Below are 19,087 nucleotides of genomic sequence, written 5' to 3'. Positions count from 1 at the left end.
AGATCACCGCCGAAGCATAGGACCTATTAAGCGTGGGAGATGCATGCAACTCCTTCACCATTTTCCTAGCTTCGTGGTAGGAGATGCTCTCAGTCACTTTCACTGTGCAAACCTCTTTCTCCTCTTTCCACGAGGGACAATCCCTATAGGAAGTGAAGTGAGCACCCTTGCAGTGAAAGCAACATAGTCACAGATGTGCAGTGTTCAGCATCATGACACTGTGTTGTACATTTGCTACACACAGTTCTTATCATTTTGTCCATCTTAAACACCAACGTGGGTTAGGGATATATGGCCTTACGTTGAAAATTTGGTATCCGACTTTTCCATGGGCTGGTAGATTCAATTTCCCAATTGTCTAGATAATTGTTGCAGTGTTCGTCCTCTTTCCTTCGGAGAACAAACAATAAATCATGCATAGATGACATCCTGCTGGGCAAGTTTGTGTATGATCTCGTCCTCTTCCATAACAATGACATCCCCGCAGGTGATGACACCTTTTCAGGAATTCATGGAATGTTAGATCCTTGGCACGACATCATAACAGTAGAACTTGCACAGTTTGAGCAAGTCCTTAACCTGGGAGGAGCTGAGAGTTTTTACTAAAAGGTCTCCATTAACAATCGGTAGAGAGGTGGCCTGCAGTCCTACCGGACCCAGATTCAAATCCCCGCTAGAGCAGGGAACAGTTTAAGGATTTGAATTCCATAATATGAGACTTTACTGATCTACCAGAAGGCCTGCCGACATGTCATAAAAATACCCCCACTAATACCATTACACAAGTCCTGTATGAGACAGTCCTAGCATGTTTTCAATATGGACGGTGGGTGTTAGCGCCGAAGTGGTGACATGTAGAGGTGTATGGTATGTAGGAGGACTACTGGGCCTTGGAAGCAGGCTGTGAAGCTTATGCCCAGTGTCGGACACATAAAAAAAAACAAAAAAAAAAACAGCCACCAATCACCTCCTTGATAATGAAAAGATTGAGACTGCTCAAGAGAGTAGAACCGATGGCGTGAAGAATGACAACAGAGGCATTGTGTACGAATATGTCAAGCGGTGATTTAGTCTGAGGCTGTTTAGTCTTGGAGCTGTTAGTCTGTGTAGCCGTTGGTTGTTCATCAAGACCAACTCACTCCCTGAAGGGAGGAGAGGCAGCAGGGGCGCTCGCCATAATAACCACTTTCCCCTCACGGGGGAGGTGGGAAGAAGGTGAAAAAACGAACAAGGGACAAGACACCCGGAGTAAAATACCTAACTCTGAGACTGCCCTCTCATACCACTCTCGGGAGGCAGAGTCTGTGTCTATTTACACCCCAGAGCGTTCAGTGGGGGGGAACCTCCATAGGCGAGTAACCAAAGGCAAGCTAAGTATATAGGTACAGACACCTGCTGTACCAAGCTATGAGGTGGGGGAGGAAAATGAGAAACTAGCTAGCCTATCGGTCACCGGAATGGTGAAAAGAAAAAAAAAATCTAATGCCTGTGAGGCAGTCCTAACAGCAGGAGGAAAGAGCACACGAAAACACGTCATCACCCCAACGCAACCATTCATCAAAGTCCAATATGTAAAAGGTGGTCACATGGCAAGGTCAGTGAAGCAAATTTTACCTGATTTTGACTAAACTGCTGGAAGGGCTCTGATTAAATCAAGGATAATGAAATTCGATTATGAGAACATTCAAGGATCTTGGTAATAGGGAAAGGTCAATGGTCAAAGTCACTGAGAAAAGCAGCTCAATTAAATTTGGTCTGATCTGAATCAGTCTCGGTGGAAGCATTAAAGTTTAGGCAAGAATGAGTTCATTCGATTTGAGACTTGTCAGTCGACAGTCAAAGTCACGGGCAAAGTCAACTATTCGGCCTTCAAACCAGTCTGGTGGGCACATACCTTGTACTCTGAGTGTCCCCCTCTGTTCCTGGATGATAATCAGGCGTATCTTTTTCTGCTGGTTATTTCCATAAATTACCTGTTATGGATTTGAGATCCATTTTCCTTTATCCCTGAAACCTGCACAGTCATCGAAACTATTGCACCCAAGCCTTCAAAACTCCAAATAAATGTGTACTTTGTATGACAAAAAATACCAAACACTTTTATATTAAAATTTATACAAAGGGAAATATTTCCTTAATGGAATACAGTATTTTTTTATTTATTTTTACGAAAAAAAAAAACTTATTTTAATGCATTAATTACACTGACAAAAACATGCCACACTTACCTGCCATTCATACCATGGAAGAGATGGTTATTCTTTTTCGTTATCATTGCAAACGGCACACTGAGATACCCATTCTTCGATATAAAGTACTCGCAGAGACCTGTGCAAAGAAGTTTATATATTAGCTGGCTACTTATAAAGTATGCATATATCTGAATGGAGACACTCGTAATAATATATAGAGATTTTTATAAAATTCTTATGAAATTTGGGAATATGCATGGAAAGTATAGGTATATGCTTAAAACATGTGTACATATTTTTTTTTTTTATCATAATCAAAGGGATATAAGTTCTTCCTAGGACAACAGTAAGGACAGCAGTGTTTAAAAAAAAAAAAAAAAAGCTTAACTACCACACTATAATCCGTTCTTTTCAGTTTTATTATTGGTATCTGCAGCTGATTACATTTTTATTTGGTGAGACATTTTGAACTTTAGGTGTGGTATATAACCTCCAGTATTTGGTCTGAAAAGGAGATCTTTCGTAGGTCAAAGAGCCTAAGTTCGTGTGGAGCCAGCAAGAATAGAATTGAAAAAGATGTGTCCTTGAAGAGATAATTGTGGATCACTTTCTGCTCCACTGTTGATGTTCCCACAATGAACTCTTGGTACAGAAGTGAGGTTACTGTGTACATTTTCTTTCTTTTTATTTATTTATTTATTATTTTTTTTAATTTACAGAAGATGAAAAGAGGAAGGAAAACAAATAGATAAAAAAAAAAAAATATTCCATACACCAGATTACAGGTGTCCTCCATTCACAAAAAATTTGCAACAGTTGGATTTGAACTGCTGTAAATTGAAGTTTGGGGAAAACAATTTGGGGGAAGCAAGTTCCAAAGAGATGCAGTTCGGGGAATAAGAGAATTATTATAGGCAGAAGTTCTGCAATGTAACAGTGTGACTGTCCAGCCATGAACGCTACCAGACACACGTGTTTGAATAGTCGTCTTGAATCTTTCACCTCAGTAACTTAGCATACCTGTGTATGAAAACTCCTTGGCGACCAAGTTGGTGACGGTGAGTCCAACGTCGAAGAAAACGTGGCTGCCAGGCCTGACCAGATTGTGGAGGCTTTCAGAAAACTCTGGCTGAGTTCGGAACTCGAGGCGATTCTTTGCTTCAAGCTCGAGCACTTCGCGGAAGATGCCCGACTGAACAGTCTTGAAGGAGGAAAACTTGCTGGATTAAAAAAAAATGCAAATTGATCTTTAACTGAGCACACTGATACTTCGCTTAACAAAGCTATAAGTAATATGAAAGACAGAGCTGCTGACAGAGTAAGAACAGATTTCCAGGAATCACACATTAAACCAAATGCATCTGAGTCTTGTGATGAAGTTGGATTGCCTAAATTAATTTAAGATTGGAAACATTGTTATTATTCAGAACCTACAAGAAATATGCTCTCTAAACTTAACTGGGACAAGAAACATCATTTTTATTCATGGAATTTTTTGTTTGAATTCAGGTATTAAATAATATACTTTAGGCTCGGTTTCAAAAATGCTTTTTAAAATGTATTGAACAAACTTCAAATTTTGAAGCCACGTTTGTCCATCTACACATCTGAGTCGCAAGTATATAGCAAAGCTTGCCCCGGGCTCATCGAGGCACAAACGAGAGCAACACTCGGAGTCCCCTTCCCTCCTCCCTTGCCGAACAAGCTTCGACCAGTGATAGGCGTGAACTATTCCTGTGTTCCCATCATCTCAGTGAAAACTCACCCTCACTGTCATCCCCCTCTTGGCATTTGTTTCACCTAAGATTAAATTATGTGAATTGACTCCAGCTTTGTCAGGTGAAATGAGAGGTGGTTACTGGTTATTGCTTTCTAGTGTACAGCGCGCGGAACCTTGGCATCGGGATTTCCAGTCATTCTGCAAGTTTCAGACTGTGCAAACCATTTCTGGTCGTTCTACAAGGCTCATATTTTGCAATCAGTTTCTGATAATTTTGCAAACGTCAGACTAAGCTATTTCTGGTCGCTTTGCAAGCTTAATGCCGAGCAATATATTTCTGGCCATTCTACAAGCTCAAGACTGAAAGTTCATTTTGGTCATTATGCAAGTCTAAATTATGTAATGGTAGAGAAAGAGGTTATTAGTAGGCTTAATCGTACGGAAATGACAATAAGGATGCGTAGTGTGTCCTTAGATGCGAGGCCTGGAGGAATTAGGACTACGATTGAAGAGATCAGAGGAAGCACTTGAATGCGTTGGTGTGGTGATGGGGAGGGATAGACCGAGAAGGTTTGATCATGTTGACTGGATGGAGAGTGACGATTGGGTACGGAAGGTAAGAGCTTCGAAGGTCGAGGGTAGGCTTGCGACAGGCAGACCAAAAAGACGTGGGACGAGGTCATACTCGTACAGTGCGATGTCAGGGATAAGGGACTGAATAGGGTGGCTGGCAGAAATCGAGCAGTGCTGAGAGCCGACGTATGCGAACATGTTGGCATTTTTATTAACGATGCGAAACTAACTCTGGTCATTCTGCAACTCTAAGGCTTAATAATCTATTTTTGGTCATAAGTAAAGCCACAGGCTGTTGAAGCCATACCTGTTAATCGGTGGTGACGTGATTCCCGGAATATATATATATTCTTTTGTTTTAACACTATCATATCCACTGTCGGTATAAATGACATAAAAAAAAAATATGATATTAATTTACTTAGAAATGACTGCTTATACTAGTATATCCTACTGCCAACGAGCAAACACTACTGCCTTCTCCTGGTGATCCCAAAGATGTTAACTAATTCCAATGCTATAGTTATGCAACGGATGGCAAGAGGTTGTACAGATCAGATTATTATTCATTCTAGGAAGTTTCGTAGAAAAGTATCCAGAGAAGGGAATAACGTTCTATGCTGTTTTTATGGAACTGGAGAAAGCATATGACAGAGTAGATCGACAAAGAATGTGAAAGATTCTACAAATGTATGGGGCAGATAGGAACTAGTTGAATGTTGCCAAAATATGTATGAGGGGGTTAGGTCTGAAGGACGTGTAAAGAATAAGCTGTGCCAGTTCTTTTCCATAAATATTGGACTGAAACAGGGATATGACATGCAGTCATGATCGTTCAATATCTGTCTATCTTTCTATCTACATGTTTATATCTACATCTCTCTCTCTCTCTCTCTCTCTCTCTCTCTCTCTCTCTCTCTCTCTCTCTATATATATATATATATATATATATATATATATATATATATATATCTGTCAATCAGTCTATCTATTTAGCTATATATCTAAATCTATCTATATCTATCTATCTGTCTATCTATCTATCTATCTATATTATAAGGTTGGGACATGGATGTTGGATTGTCCATAGTGGGAGAGGGTGGGTTTGGAAACTGACTGTACTGGTATTTACTGATGTGGCTGTATTCCAAAATGAAAAAGGATGGTAATTGCTTGGCATGGTCAATGAGTTGAGGAATATATGTAAGAACCGAAAACTAAATTTGAATTTAGCTAATAGTAAACTTATAGCCTACAAGAAAAATGTCACAGAATACACAGTGAGACTGCATGGTCCGGAAAATGAGAGTATAAGTGCATTCAAGTCTTCAGGCTGTGTGATGAATAAGGATGGAATCAGAGTGGATGAAATGCATGAAAAGGCAGAGCAAGGAAGAGAGGTTGCTACTTCACTGAAAGCAGCGATGAGGAATAGGAAAGTGAGTATGACAGTATTGTTATCTCCACTCTAAAGTATGGAAGTGAAACTGGGTTCCTAATGGAAGAAAAGTTAAATGTTAGTGTAGGAGCAATCAATTTTTTGATAGGGGCATATGGAGTTACATGGAGAGACAGACAGGCAAATAAAGGCGTGAAGGACATTGTGGTGTTGATGTGAATGTGGCTGAAAGCGTTAAGAGAAATACCTAAAGATGATTTGGCCATGTGCAGAGGATGGAGAATAACAGATTGACCAGAAGGGTGCATATGAATGAGGTGTAGTGGGAGAGGTGAAGAGGCAGACTGAGAATGAGATGGAGGGATGGAGTCGAGAGAGACATGATGGATGGGGGGGGAGGGAGGGCAGCCAAATTACAGAGAACAGGACGAGATGGAGATAAATTTCTTATGGCTACCCCTTATGGTATGAAGGCGCCTGGCTATGGATGGATTGATAGTAACAAGAAACGAAAAATCATCTTTATTTTAGAATTAACGATTCTTTTTTCTATTCTTAATAGTCCAGTATCCTTTTTTTTTTTTTTTTTTTTTTTTTTGCTATATGCTGTTTCCGAACTCAACAATTTGTACCCTAAGTTGTATTTAGCTGCATTTGAAAATTATTCTCTTCAAGTTCCTTGTAACAATTTTAATACAGTGATGTATTTCATTATTTCTGTGCTAAGTATAAATGATTAAATTCGTCTTAGGGGAAACGTTAGTTTCTAAAGAGAATAGAAACAAACTGATCTCATCTTCATTGCTAAGAATGTCTCCCCTTAGCCCAATTTATTCATCCCGTAGTATTGAGAAGCAAGTGGATTCATATTACTGTTGGAGTTCAAAAGAAATTACAATATTTGTTTGAAATTCTGGGCAATGAATGCCTACAGGTGAAGAAATTAGATGCAGGTAATAACACACACACACACACACACACACACACACACACACACACACACACACACACACACACAGACGGGGAGGGGGGAAGAGGTTGTGCGAAGTTAATTAAAATGTCTTGCTATGGCAAGAGTAAAACAGGAGAAAAAAATGAAAATACGGATGAAGTTTGCCAATGCCACAGAATTTTGAATTGCTCTCCCACATCGTTCAGATGGTGTGTTTTACACTGTGTGTCAGGGTATGTGTCCTACCTTGAACATCATTGAATTTGCCAGGTTCTCAGAGTCAAATTATATATCCTGCTCTGACTGATTATGTATCAAATCCTGGTCAAATATTTGTCATATGCTGAACATTTATTTCAGTAGCCTTAGTAGTAGTGAGATATCTTTCAGCGTATGTCATACATTCAGACATTATTGACAATGTGCCTTGTTCTACCAGTCACAGTGTGTATCCTGCCCCGAGATATTGCCGACTGTGTGCGTTCATCCGACATGTACTGTACCCTACGATTTCGTTCAGATTCATCATTATGCAAAATGTATTTCACCCTGACATATCGCCCAAAGGATGAATTGGTTCACAATGTGGCATTCATTAAAGCAGCTCTCAAATATGCCTCCATCTAACTGATATCTTACTCAGAGGTATCGATGAAAGTATGTGTTAAACCGTAAGCTAATTTTCATATATGTCATACTCTGATCATCAGAGATTGCCAAAGTAAGATTCCTACCACGATAATTCCATTGCTACACACCCTCTGATATTACTTAATATAGTGTTTGTTTTACCCTCAGATATCGCTCAAAGTACGTGTCCTTATGCCAGATCATGACAACGGCTGGATCATTTAGTACGTCCCTCATGCTCTGGAACGGGTAAGAGATGTGTCTGACGGCCAGCAGGGACATAAGGTTGCCAGCGTAGCTCTTAGTCAGCACAAGGGTAATCAACATCCACATACCCAACACCACACGCTCCCACCACCACCATCCGCCATCCACCACAATCTCTGGAATGACGGTTCAACATTCAACTAAAAAAAAAAAAAAAAAAACAGTAAGAGCTACCTACAGAGGATTTTATATATCTTACGGGAGACCTTTTGTATGGGAGGGGTCATCAAAAGTTTTATCTAATTTCTCCAGCTCGAAAAGTCTGTCCTACACTAAATCAAGTTGTCTGGAGGTAGCAGAATAAAACTTAAACATATAATTGGAGCAAAGGAATTCAGTAAAAAATTTACACAAAACAAAGTTTGATACCAGATTTTTAAGGTATTTTATTTTGAAAAGAATGAGCAAGTAATTAGCCACTGCTAACTGGGTGGCCATGTTTCTAGTTCGTCTCGGAGATTTCCAGTCACCTCTTCCTCACCAACATTTTTTTACGGCTCAGCAACCCCACTGCATGTTAATGATGCAGTGTGTGTCATTTTTTAAAAGACACATATAGCGCATAAAAGGAAATATGGTGTAAGGTAAAACATAAACCAGCATGGAAGAGGAAGTAGGTAGTCTCGTATGCCAAGCTATGTGCCTCCATCTCTGTATTAAGACCGAATTTACCTTGTGTTTTGACAAATATACTCACCTTGTTGTAAAAATATTCGTAAGAGGTTGAACGCATCGTTCTCCCACATTCGGTGTTTATAATTGTTGCCAGAAAGCCAGGACAACCCGACTAGCACCAGAATCACCCCCACCAGTGACGTCAACACGGCCATCCACACTAAGAATGTGAGAGGGAAGAGGAAGCCCCAGGGATCCATCTCAGGCTGCTGACGACCACTAACGATTCTCAGGTTGTCAGTCCATATCGCTGGGGAGTAGTCCACCACCTCGGCACGATCAGGGGAAAACGTGAAGGGCCCGGGAGCAAAGTCAGCTTCCTGAACGAAGAGTAACAATATGTAAACCTAATTATAGTAAGAAGTAGGCACTGTATAAAATAAATGACTCGACTAAGATGTTCATGAAACTGAACATCTTTGCCATGGTATGTTAATTATCCTGTTTTACTGTCCAGCATAAGTATAGGTCCACTTGCCTTATCTGTTGGGCACAATTTTCAGTTTGTATCTATGGCAAAGCGAATGCAGCGTCTCTGTTTAATTATCCCTTTCTTCTCTATGGCCAATAATATTGAGATTATAATATGCTTTTGAGAGTGTTACTTGCAAATGTTAAAGAAATGCCTATAATCTATGTAAGTTGGTTCATCAATACTTTCTTTTTGCATAAAGGAGCTCAATATTTTCCAAAGTATCCTCGGTAGCGCAGTTGGCAGCGCATGAGAATAATCTCAAGGTCGCGAGTTCGACTCTCACCCGACGGCATTACCTTTTACCCCCCTGGGGGTGGGGGGGTTTCAAGAATACTCCCCCAGTATCCCTGCTTGTCGTACGAGGCGACTAAAAGGGTTGGTGGTGGGTTAGTGCCCCACCCCGTAAAAAGAACTAACTAAAAAAGCAAATAAAGCGCCTCGGACCCGGACGGACCATACGTTGACGACTAAGGAACAGACAAAGGACATTCTGAGGGTAGGAACGTGGAATGTGAGAGGAGTGAATGATGAAGTGAAAGAGAGAGAGATTGTCCAGGTGCTTGAGGATGCAAAAGTGGATATATGTGGATTGACTGAAACTAAATGGAAAGGTGAAAGGATGAGAGAATGGGAATACGGTGTAGGTATATGTGCGGGAGTCAGTGAGAATGAGAGGGCAAGAGAGGGAGTATGTCTGATGATAAGCAAGAAGTGGAAGGAGAATATAAGAGAGTATGGAACAGTGGGTGCAAGGATTGTATGGGTGAGGATGAAAGTAGGTATACAAGCATGGGCGATTGTATGTGTGTATGCTCCAACAGAGGATCGAGTGGCAAGAGTGAAAGATGAGTTTTGGGCGAGAGTAGAAGCATGTATGGACAAGTTTGAGAGGAGCGAGAGAGTGCTGTTGATTGGAGACATGAATGGCAAAGTTGGGAATGTACGAGTGGATGGAGTGGTTGGTCAGTGGGGTGTGCCAGCTGAAGTAGATGGGAATGGTAGTGCTTTGATGGACATCTGTGCTGGTAAGGGGTTGGCAATAGCCAACACCTACTTTCGTCATAAGATGATCCACCGGTATACATGGAGAGTAATGAGGAGGATGGATGGTGAACTTGTTGAACGAAAGGCAATGATAGACTATGTGTGTGTGGATGAGCGAATGAGAAGACAAGTGTTGGATGCAAGGGTGTGGAGAGGGTGGGGGAATGGAGTATCGGACCATCACTTAGTGATGGCCAAGGTAGAGCTGCAAAGAAAGTGGTTGAGGAGACGAAGGGGAAGACAGGAGGAAGCAGCTCCTGTGAGAAGAGTGGAGAAATTGCAAGATAGTGAGAAAAGGACAGAGTATAAGAGCATAGTGGAAGAAAGATTGGGAAGGTATGAGCTAGAGCAGATGGAAGGGGTGGAAGACGTATGTAAGATATTCACGGAAGAGATAAGCGCAGCGTGTGAGGCGGTTTGTGGAGTGAGGAGGAGATGCAAGGGTGTGCAAGGGACAGCATGGTGGAATGATGAGGTGAAACGAGCTGTGGAACAAAAGAAGAAGGCATATGGTGAATGGTTGGCGAGTAGAGGTAGGGGAGAAGATGAGAGAGAGAAGAGAGAGGTATATGTGAGCAGGAGAAGGGAGGTTAAGAGACTGGTGAAGGAGAGTAAGAAGAAAGTGGATGAAGAGTTTGGGAGGAATCTGAGTGTGAAATGGAGGGAGAGTAAGAAATTGTTTTGGAAGGAGGTAAAGAAAGTAAGGCAGTGTGAAAGGGGAAATAGTAGGGGAGTGAAAGATAGGAATAATAGATTGTTGGTGGAGAAGAGAGAGAAATTGAGGAGATGGAAGGAGCACTTTGAAGATTTGTTGAATGTAGAGAGTGAGAGCAGTGTGAGTATAAGTGGTTGGGGAATGGCTGGGAGAAGAAGAGATGAGAGGAGGGAGGAAGAGATCAGTAGGTCGGAAGTTGTGGAAGCGATGAAGAAGATTAAGCTGGGAAAGGCCCCAGGAATTGATGGAGTGTGTGGTGAAATGCTTAGGTATGGGGGTGAGATTGTTGTGGAGTGGATATGGAAGTTGTGTAGATTGGCTTGGGAAGAGGGAAGGGTTCCAGAGGACTGGAAATCAGGTATAATTGTTCCTCTGTACAAAGGAAAAGGGGAGAGAGAAGTATGTGGTAACCATAGGGGTATTTGCCTTCTTAGTGTGACTGGTAAAATATATGGTAGAATACTCATTGATAGAGTTAGGCATATGACAGAGGAGCTAGTTGGAGAAGAACAAGGGGGATTTAGGAAGGGAAAAGGGTGTGTAGATCAGATATTTGTTCTAAGATGTTTAGTGGAGAAGTATCTAGAGAAGGGAAGGAAAGTGTATGCTGCCTTCATGGACTTGGAGAAAGCTTATGACAGAATAGATAGGCAAGGTATGTGGAAGGTATTAAGAATATATGGAGTGGAGGGGAAATTGTTGAGTGCTGTGAAGAGTATGTACGAGGGAGCTAGGGCTACGGTGCGAGTGGATGGTGAGCTGAGTGAGTTCTTTGATCTCAATGTGGGACTGAAACAGGGGTGTGTGATGTCTCCATGGCTGTTTAATATATATATGGATGGGGTTGTAAAGGAGGTGCAAGGTAGGGCAGTGGATGTGGGGGTGGCCCTAATGAATGAGGGTGAGATTTTGAAGCTTCCGGTGTTGCTGTTTGCTGATGATACAGTATTGTTTAGTGAAGATGAATGGGAGTTTCAAGGTTTGGTGAATGAATTTGGGACAGTGTGTAGGAGGAGGAAGCTGAAAGTTAATGTAAACAAAAGTAAAGTTATGGTGTTTGAGAGGAATGAAGTCACAGAGTGTGCAGTGAGGTTGGATGGTGAGGATATGGAGATTGTGAGTGCATTCAAGTACTTGGGTAGTGTGATGAGTAAGGATGGAACTTTGGGGGATGAAGTACGTGAAAGGGTACAGCAGGGAAGAAAGGTTGTTGGTACACTGAAAGCAGTGATGAGAAATAGGGAGGTGAGTATGGAAGTTAAGAAGTCACTGCATGATGGTATTGTGATCCCTACCCTGACGTATGGAAGCGAGGCGTGGACCTTGCAAGAGGGGAACAAGTCAAGAGTGAGAGCAGTGGAAATGAGTTACTTGAGAGGAGCATGTGGAGTGACGTGGAGGGACAGGTTGACGAATGAAGAAGTGAAGGAACGTTGTGGGGTAGATGTGGATGTGGTTGAAAAGATTAGGAGAAATACACTGAGGTGGTTTGGACATGTGGAGAGAATGGAGAATGAAAGACTGACTAAGAGGGTGTATGTAGGTGAGGTGGAGGAAGGGAGAGGGAGGGGTAGACCGAGGATGAGGTGGAGGGATGGAGTTGAGAGGTATATGAGGGAGGGGGGGGTGAGTTGGGGGGAGGGGAGTCAAATGGTGGGTGACAGAGCGACTTGGAGGCGATTTGTCTGCGGCCACCCTTTGCGGGATTAGGGCGTCGGGCTATAGATAGATAGATAGATCCTGAACTCAGAAACTGGAATTTCAAAGTAAAATTGGCCCGTTTTAAAAAACAAAACAAAACAAAACAAATATAATGCTCTTTGCTTTCATATGCTTGGAAATAATTATGTAGGGAAGACATGAGGTCATAGGGAAGCGAATGACAGAGATTATGAATGAATGGTCAAGGGGTGACCCTTAGTGCACATAAAAGTGAACACCAGTAGTTTCCACACAGCAGAGCGAAATAAGAGGTAAAAAAGAAAATGAAATAAAAGTTCTGTGTAAAAAGACAGTGTTGAAAGAAAGGATTTTTTTTTTTTTTTACTACCTCCGTTAGAGAAAATTGTATGAAAAGAACCTGTTTCCCTCCTTACTCTCTCTCTCTCTCTCTCTCTCTCTCTCTCACACACACACACACACACACACACACACACACACACACATACAAATGCACGCGCGAGCACACATTACCCTTTTTCACACAGATGAGAACAATTACAACCGTGAACAGCATCACAAGCACAATTATGTGTGAAAGAAATAACGGAGCAGGCTAATCAGAAATGGCCCCTGAGGATATAATTCGAAAGATAAATTTGGGTTCTCCATGTCTTATCACAAGAAAAGCAAACACCGAAAATGTTGACGGGCATTGATATATGATCCAGAGGATTGTACTGTTTTAATTTTATTTTTCGAGGAAAGATGAAGGAAGTTGGACTTACATTAAATACAAAGTTGCTTTCCCAAAAAAATTAAATAAAAACAAAATCAGTAGTTAGATGTGCCATCGCATCTACACACAATTTGTTTCTTTAATGAATGATGTGAGGGTGTAGCTGAAAGTAAGATTAATAAGCGAGGAACAGGGGAAACTTTGAGAATTCACACGATCCTTGATGGGTAAAACATTTAGTGAGAGGCAATTACCCTACCAGCACTCTTAATAACATCAGAAGAAATAGAGGGAACAACTGTAATAAGAGCTACAGTATGGGTATATATATATATATATATATATATATATATATATATATATATATATATATATATATTCATTCATTGCCAGACGCCATGTATCCCAAACGGGGTGGCCAAGGGCTTAGAGTTAATTGTTTTACAGGGAGGGGCACTAATCCTCCACCAACCCCACTTGACACGTAGGGATGCCAACAGCATCTGGTGTTCCCAGGCGGTCACCCATCCAAGTACTAACCAGACACAACGTAATATATATATATATATATATATATATATATATATATATATATATATATATATATATATATATATATATATATATATATATATATATATATATATATAATGAAAACACGTGGTGAAGGCAAAGGTGGAAGGACAGAAACCAGAGGATGGCAGGAGTAAGTAATAACAACAATAATTTAAAACATCATACAGAATATAGTCACAAGTCTCAAAGTAAAGTAAGAAAGTCATCAGAGCAATACTTTGATAGATGACATATTGATGGTTAGAGGTATTACATGAGGAAAACTTCTTCAGTGTTTTTCTATTAAAAATTAATCGAAGATTATTATTAAGAGACTGAAAGAGATCTGGGAATAGTCAGTTCTCTCTGAGACATCATAACTAGGATAATACTGTCCACAAGCAGGGAATACACAGGTTATTTGTAAAAAACGAAGTATTCGGCAAGGTAAGAGAACTCATCCAGACCACATGAAAGACGGGGCTGCTCCCCCCCCCCCTCCCCATCTGGTATGCGACAGTCGGAGCAGAGTAAAACACCAAAAGGATGATCGAAGTTGGTATAAATGAATATATCGAGAGAAGACATTCTAATATTGTCTAGAGGACACAGTAGCTAAATCTTCCTGGTGGAATAAATGAGGAAAAGAGGAAGAACTAGATTTGCTTGACAAGTTATTGACAGGGAAAGAGGGACATCAGTAGATATACTGTAATAATCATGACTGAACCAAGGAGATTTGCCATTATTTAGAGACAAATGGAAGCTCACTCATTTCCTACTCACTGCCACCTATCTTCAATACCACCTCCATACCAAGTTTTTCGTACTTTCAAGTCATGTCTTAATCGATCCATGTACAGTAAAGTACAAATTAACCCATTTTTATCAACAGGTTCCCCGATGTTGAGATATATAGCCTGATAATTATAATGTTAGGAAATGGTGAATCAAGACTGCCTCTAATAATTTCACTATAAACATTCTCAAGTTGAATAAAATCACATGAAGGTAGCATGTATGAAATACAAAAAGACATGGTGCTGAACAGGCTAAATTAACACACCGACACAACAAAATTAAATTTATCATTCAAATTGTGCCACACCCGACATTCTATCCACTCTCAAAGCTGCTCTTCCTCCATATACCCAATTTCTCAAAGTAGACTACTTTCCCGTGCTAACTCTTCCTTCAGTGCCTTTACCCATTCTTTCAATAATCTTTTAGCAACGCTCCCTACCATACGTACAAACAGATGATTAATGTTCTTTTAGGGGTTGCTTTATGGAAAGTATATATATATATATATATATATATATATATATATATATATATATATATATATATATATATATATATATATATATGTGTGTGTGTGTGTGTGTGTGTGTGGATGTGGGTGTGGGTGTGGTCTACTTACTTCCCTTAGTACCATTCCCATCATTCCTGTCCAGGAGCCATCAGGCTGCTGTCGACCAAAAGTATGGGTCTTAGACCTCACGTAGGTAAACCTGTAGATACAATATTAGATTGAAAAGGCTAAATTATCCATCTAATCCATTGGTATTAATTGGCATGTTTGAATTAACTTAGAACATATGTTGTACCACTCATGGTTTTCACGTTCACTAAGCTCAGGTTTTATCTTACGTAAAATTCATTCCCTGGGCAAGGTATCGAACCGTGTTGTCCAGTGCGCCAGTGAAGGAGAGACGTCGACCCCCTGGTGCCTGTGGGTCCTCCGTCCAGTAGATGGTATGGTGGGATATTACTTCTATGGCCACAACTATGTTTGGCGCTGTGGTGAATCTGGTGAAATACTGGAGTCAGTGCCGTATTGTAATTAGCCATGGAGATTACGTTCCTCACCAACTTTGTACGTTACATCTCAATATCTGCGTTAATATTTTTAATGCACACAATGTTGATATATAAGATGTATATATAATGGAGTATAAAGTATATTTGAAATATGCTAAAATATTCCCTAACGAAGAGGTGCTATGTCATAATAATATGGATGGTGTTTTGTCAAAATGATACGGTAGTCTTCAGTGCAAGGTAATAACAGTATCAAGATTTCCTCATACCATGGCGGGCCCTTCTTTAGCCCAGTCCTCCCATGGGAGATAAATCTAAACAGCCTCATACCCATAATATCCAAATTGAAAAAAAATTATTACAAAACAGTCACTATAACCTCAGAATGACCAAATTTTGATTGGAATGTAAATTCACTTTTTAAACTTGTCTGGAAATACTGGTAGTCGTGAAGACAATGTGAAGCCTTGCTGGGCTGTCCACGAGGCGACATGTATTGGCTGGTCATCAGGTAGAGAATACGGCAGCTTTACGTACACGCTTTTTCTGGTAATGAGATCAAAAAGTTCATCTGGAATATGCATATAATGTACAGCTACAAAAATTCTCTTAACCCGATATATAATTCAGCATGCACTACTGCTTAACATCTTTTATCTAGACATATTTATTTTAGTATGAACAGCTACTTAAAAGCACTTAATAATTTTCGTCTGATGATGTCGTTTATAGTATATGTTTGCTACTTCCAGACGATTTCAGTCAGCTCAGGAGAGACTTATCGAGCTAGAGGAGTTAGCTTATACCTTGATTAATCCTTGCGCTACCAGAAATCTTACCATTATATAATAAAATTGCCTGTATGTACAGTAGTAAGAATATATTTGAAAATACGTATATCGGAGTGAAGGTATTATCAGATGTGGAATGGGAATAAACTCAAAAATTAATGCATTAGAACACTGAATAATGGCATATATATATATATATATATATATATATATATATATATATATATATATATATATATATATATATATATATATATATTATATAATGTGCATCAGAAAATGAAAAGTTGTGATATGCTTTCCCTTGCTGGATAATAGAATCCACTTCGGGTGGTGATGTGACAGGAGAAATATTAGTGTGACTACTGCTTGTTTAGAAGTCACGCAAGACAGTGGTGTGTGTGTGTGTGACAAATCTTATGCTCTCCCGGGCTGTAGTAGCATAGGTCAGTGAGGTGCAGTAGATGCGTCTGGAGCAAACCATATACACAGTACTGCATTCTTGTGTGTTTGTCCATCTTTACATTACTTTGTTGTGTTTTAGTATGTGGTTTTGTTCGCTGGATATTTTAGTCCACTGTATTCCTTAGAATAAGAGGACAAGTATTGCAACATTGTGTGTAACTCTCTGCGGGCTCACAGATACCCATTTGGAATTCTAATTTCTTCCACTCATAGGTCTAAAATGCTGTCGAACATTGCTGAAAACCCCCCAGAAAGGAGCGATGACGATGTTTGGTTCAATGGGAACCCAACTGACCGTTTTCCAAGGGTGAAGCTGCTGAGCTGGGGTGAAATGCTATCCGTGATCTGTCACTGTTCTACCTTGCCTGCTTTCATCACGTTCTTGAGATCCTCTTGTTGGAGGTGTTCTCTCTACTGATGGAGCAGTCCAAAGGACCAGAAGTCATCCTCTTCCAGAACTTCCGAGACATGTGGCCACACATCAGTCAAACAAAGTACACTACTGCCTTCAACGACAAGACCATCCTGTTGCAGGTTCAGCCTTCGTGTGAAGAAATCATCCAGTTTGCTCAAGCACTTCTGCGGGAACAACAACCTAACAATGATTACAAGGATATCCTGGAGCTTATGATCACCTTCCTTGGATCGGTACCCCACAACTGCTCCTCCACCCAGTTCCATGTCCCTGGTGCACTGCATCACTCTGGATGGATGATAAGGGCCATTCATGCCTTGAAAATCTGGATGTTCCTTGAGCATGTCGAACAGCTTTGTCCCGCATGCTCGTCTTTGTGTGGACCCAGTTGGAGGGAAAACTTCCGGGAGAAACTGACGGACTTCTGTGTCTTCCTTGAATGCCACGTGCAGATTTAGTTCTCTGCCATGTCAGCAGCTGCTGCCAACTTCACGGACCTCACTCTGTTGAAAGAACTGGCATCACACACGTGCCAAGCCATCAGGGATGCCTGGGCCACAGCCTTTGCTAGTCACCACTGGCATCTCTCTGAGGTGACAGTTAGGTTCGCACTGTTCGACCATGGGGTGTCCAATATGGACAAGAGGGCAATGGTTCACTGCATAAACAATACTGAGGGCTCAGAAAAACCTAGCCCGTGTCTGCACTCCTCCCCTAAGGACGTTGTGAGGAAGAGCCTGTCAGAGTTTTTCAAAAGTATGATGATTGTGCTGCAACATCTGGACATCGACTCCTCATTTGGGGGAACTGATCTTGTGACCTAGGCAATCACAAAAGCCCATGCTTGAAGGAAGGCTTGTGTTCCAAGGTTGCTGATGGCAAACTCTGCAGCAGAGCTCGGCGTGGCCGTCATTCAAGAGGTCACGAACAAGCGCAGGACCAAGCAGGAGGGTCAGCTCCATGCCATGGTTCTAGCCGTTGAGGAACATCGGCGAAAGTACCCAAAGACAGCAAACAAGCGTGATCTGTACTACTATATTCCTTCGTGTGTTCTATCACTTGCCATGGTATACCCACTGTGATTCTGAATTACGTACAATGAATTTTTTGTTTTCTGTTGCACAGAAGGAGGAATAATATTTCAAAGCTGAAATTCAGTTTCGCTGCGAGACCTCTAAATGATGCCCAGTCTCTGAGAAAATTTACACATATTGTTTCTCCTTCAATTTGAAGGGACATCCAGGAGATCGAGCTGAGAAATCAGATCACTTTAATTTTTCCTTATATACCGTGATGCACCCTAACATTCTCTCTCTCTCTCTCTCTCTCTCTCTCTCTCTCTCTCTCTCTCTCTCTCCACACACTATATATATATATATATATATATATATATATATATATATATATATATATAGAGAGAGAGAGAGAGAGAGAGAGAGAGAGAGAGAGAGAGAGAGAGAGAGAGAGGTATATGTATATGTATATATAACACTGTTTCAGATAACTTAAGACCCAGACTTACTCACATGGTCTTGTGTGGGAACCACGTACCGGACTGTAGATATTTCACTCTTCAGAAGGATTAGCATGGCATTGTTTGAAGAAAGAAGCTTATGGAGACCTTGTAGCTGGCTGAGTGGAAGGCATGTACAGATGATGAGCCTTGTTGACCACACATAGAGTTGGTGATGGAGGGACCAATAGGCGAACCCGGTAAGAAAGGCTGGGTCGTCACTCACCACCACCACAGTCACACACTGGGACACCTGCCGCAGCTGAAGAAAAAGGAACTGATGAAGAGAGCAAAAAGCTTACTGTAATATAACCCATCCACTGCCGTGGCGTCCGTCTGTTGCTTATTCGTTCTGCTACCGTATTATAGTCTTCATGTTAAGCGAGCTCCCTAGGCTGCTGTCCCCGAGGTGGTCCTTTATATAATATTCTTGCAGCAACGGACATCACCGAATTGCATTGGAGCCTTTCAAAAAATACTTAAC

At 40.9% G+C, this 19,087-nt stretch overlaps 1 protein-coding gene across 1 annotated transcript in view; it reads right to left on the bottom strand.

Annotated features, from left to right (window-relative positions):
* The window catches only part of LOC145397263 (uncharacterized), a 152,643-nt gene that overhangs the window by 53,591 nt on the left and 79,965 nt on the right, over positions 1 to 19,087 (bottom strand). Inside the window, exons 7-14 of the mRNA XM_080270461.1 lie at positions 18,642 to 18,865; positions 15,837 to 15,959; positions 15,249 to 15,407; positions 15,019 to 15,109; positions 8,412 to 8,728; positions 7,629 to 7,830; positions 3,213 to 3,393; positions 2,229 to 2,328 (exon numbers count right to left, since the gene is read on the bottom strand). Coding sequence (XP_080126587.1) covers positions 2,229 to 2,328; positions 3,213 to 3,393; positions 7,629 to 7,830; positions 8,412 to 8,728; positions 15,019 to 15,109; positions 15,249 to 15,407; positions 15,837 to 15,959; positions 18,642 to 18,865 — 1,397 coding nt within the window. The remainder of the gene's footprint in view (positions 1 to 2,228; positions 2,329 to 3,212; positions 3,394 to 7,628; positions 7,831 to 8,411; positions 8,729 to 15,018; positions 15,110 to 15,248; positions 15,408 to 15,836; positions 15,960 to 18,641; positions 18,866 to 19,087) is intronic.

This window comes from Coenobita brevimanus, chromosome 40 (genome assembly GCF_032717465.1).
Source record: "Coenobita brevimanus isolate Jiangsu-jjx chromosome 40, ASM3271746v2, whole genome shotgun sequence".
NCBI lineage: Eukaryota > Metazoa > Arthropoda > Malacostraca > Decapoda > Coenobitidae > Coenobita > Coenobita brevimanus.
This window is presented reverse-complemented; position numbering and strand designations above follow the sequence as displayed.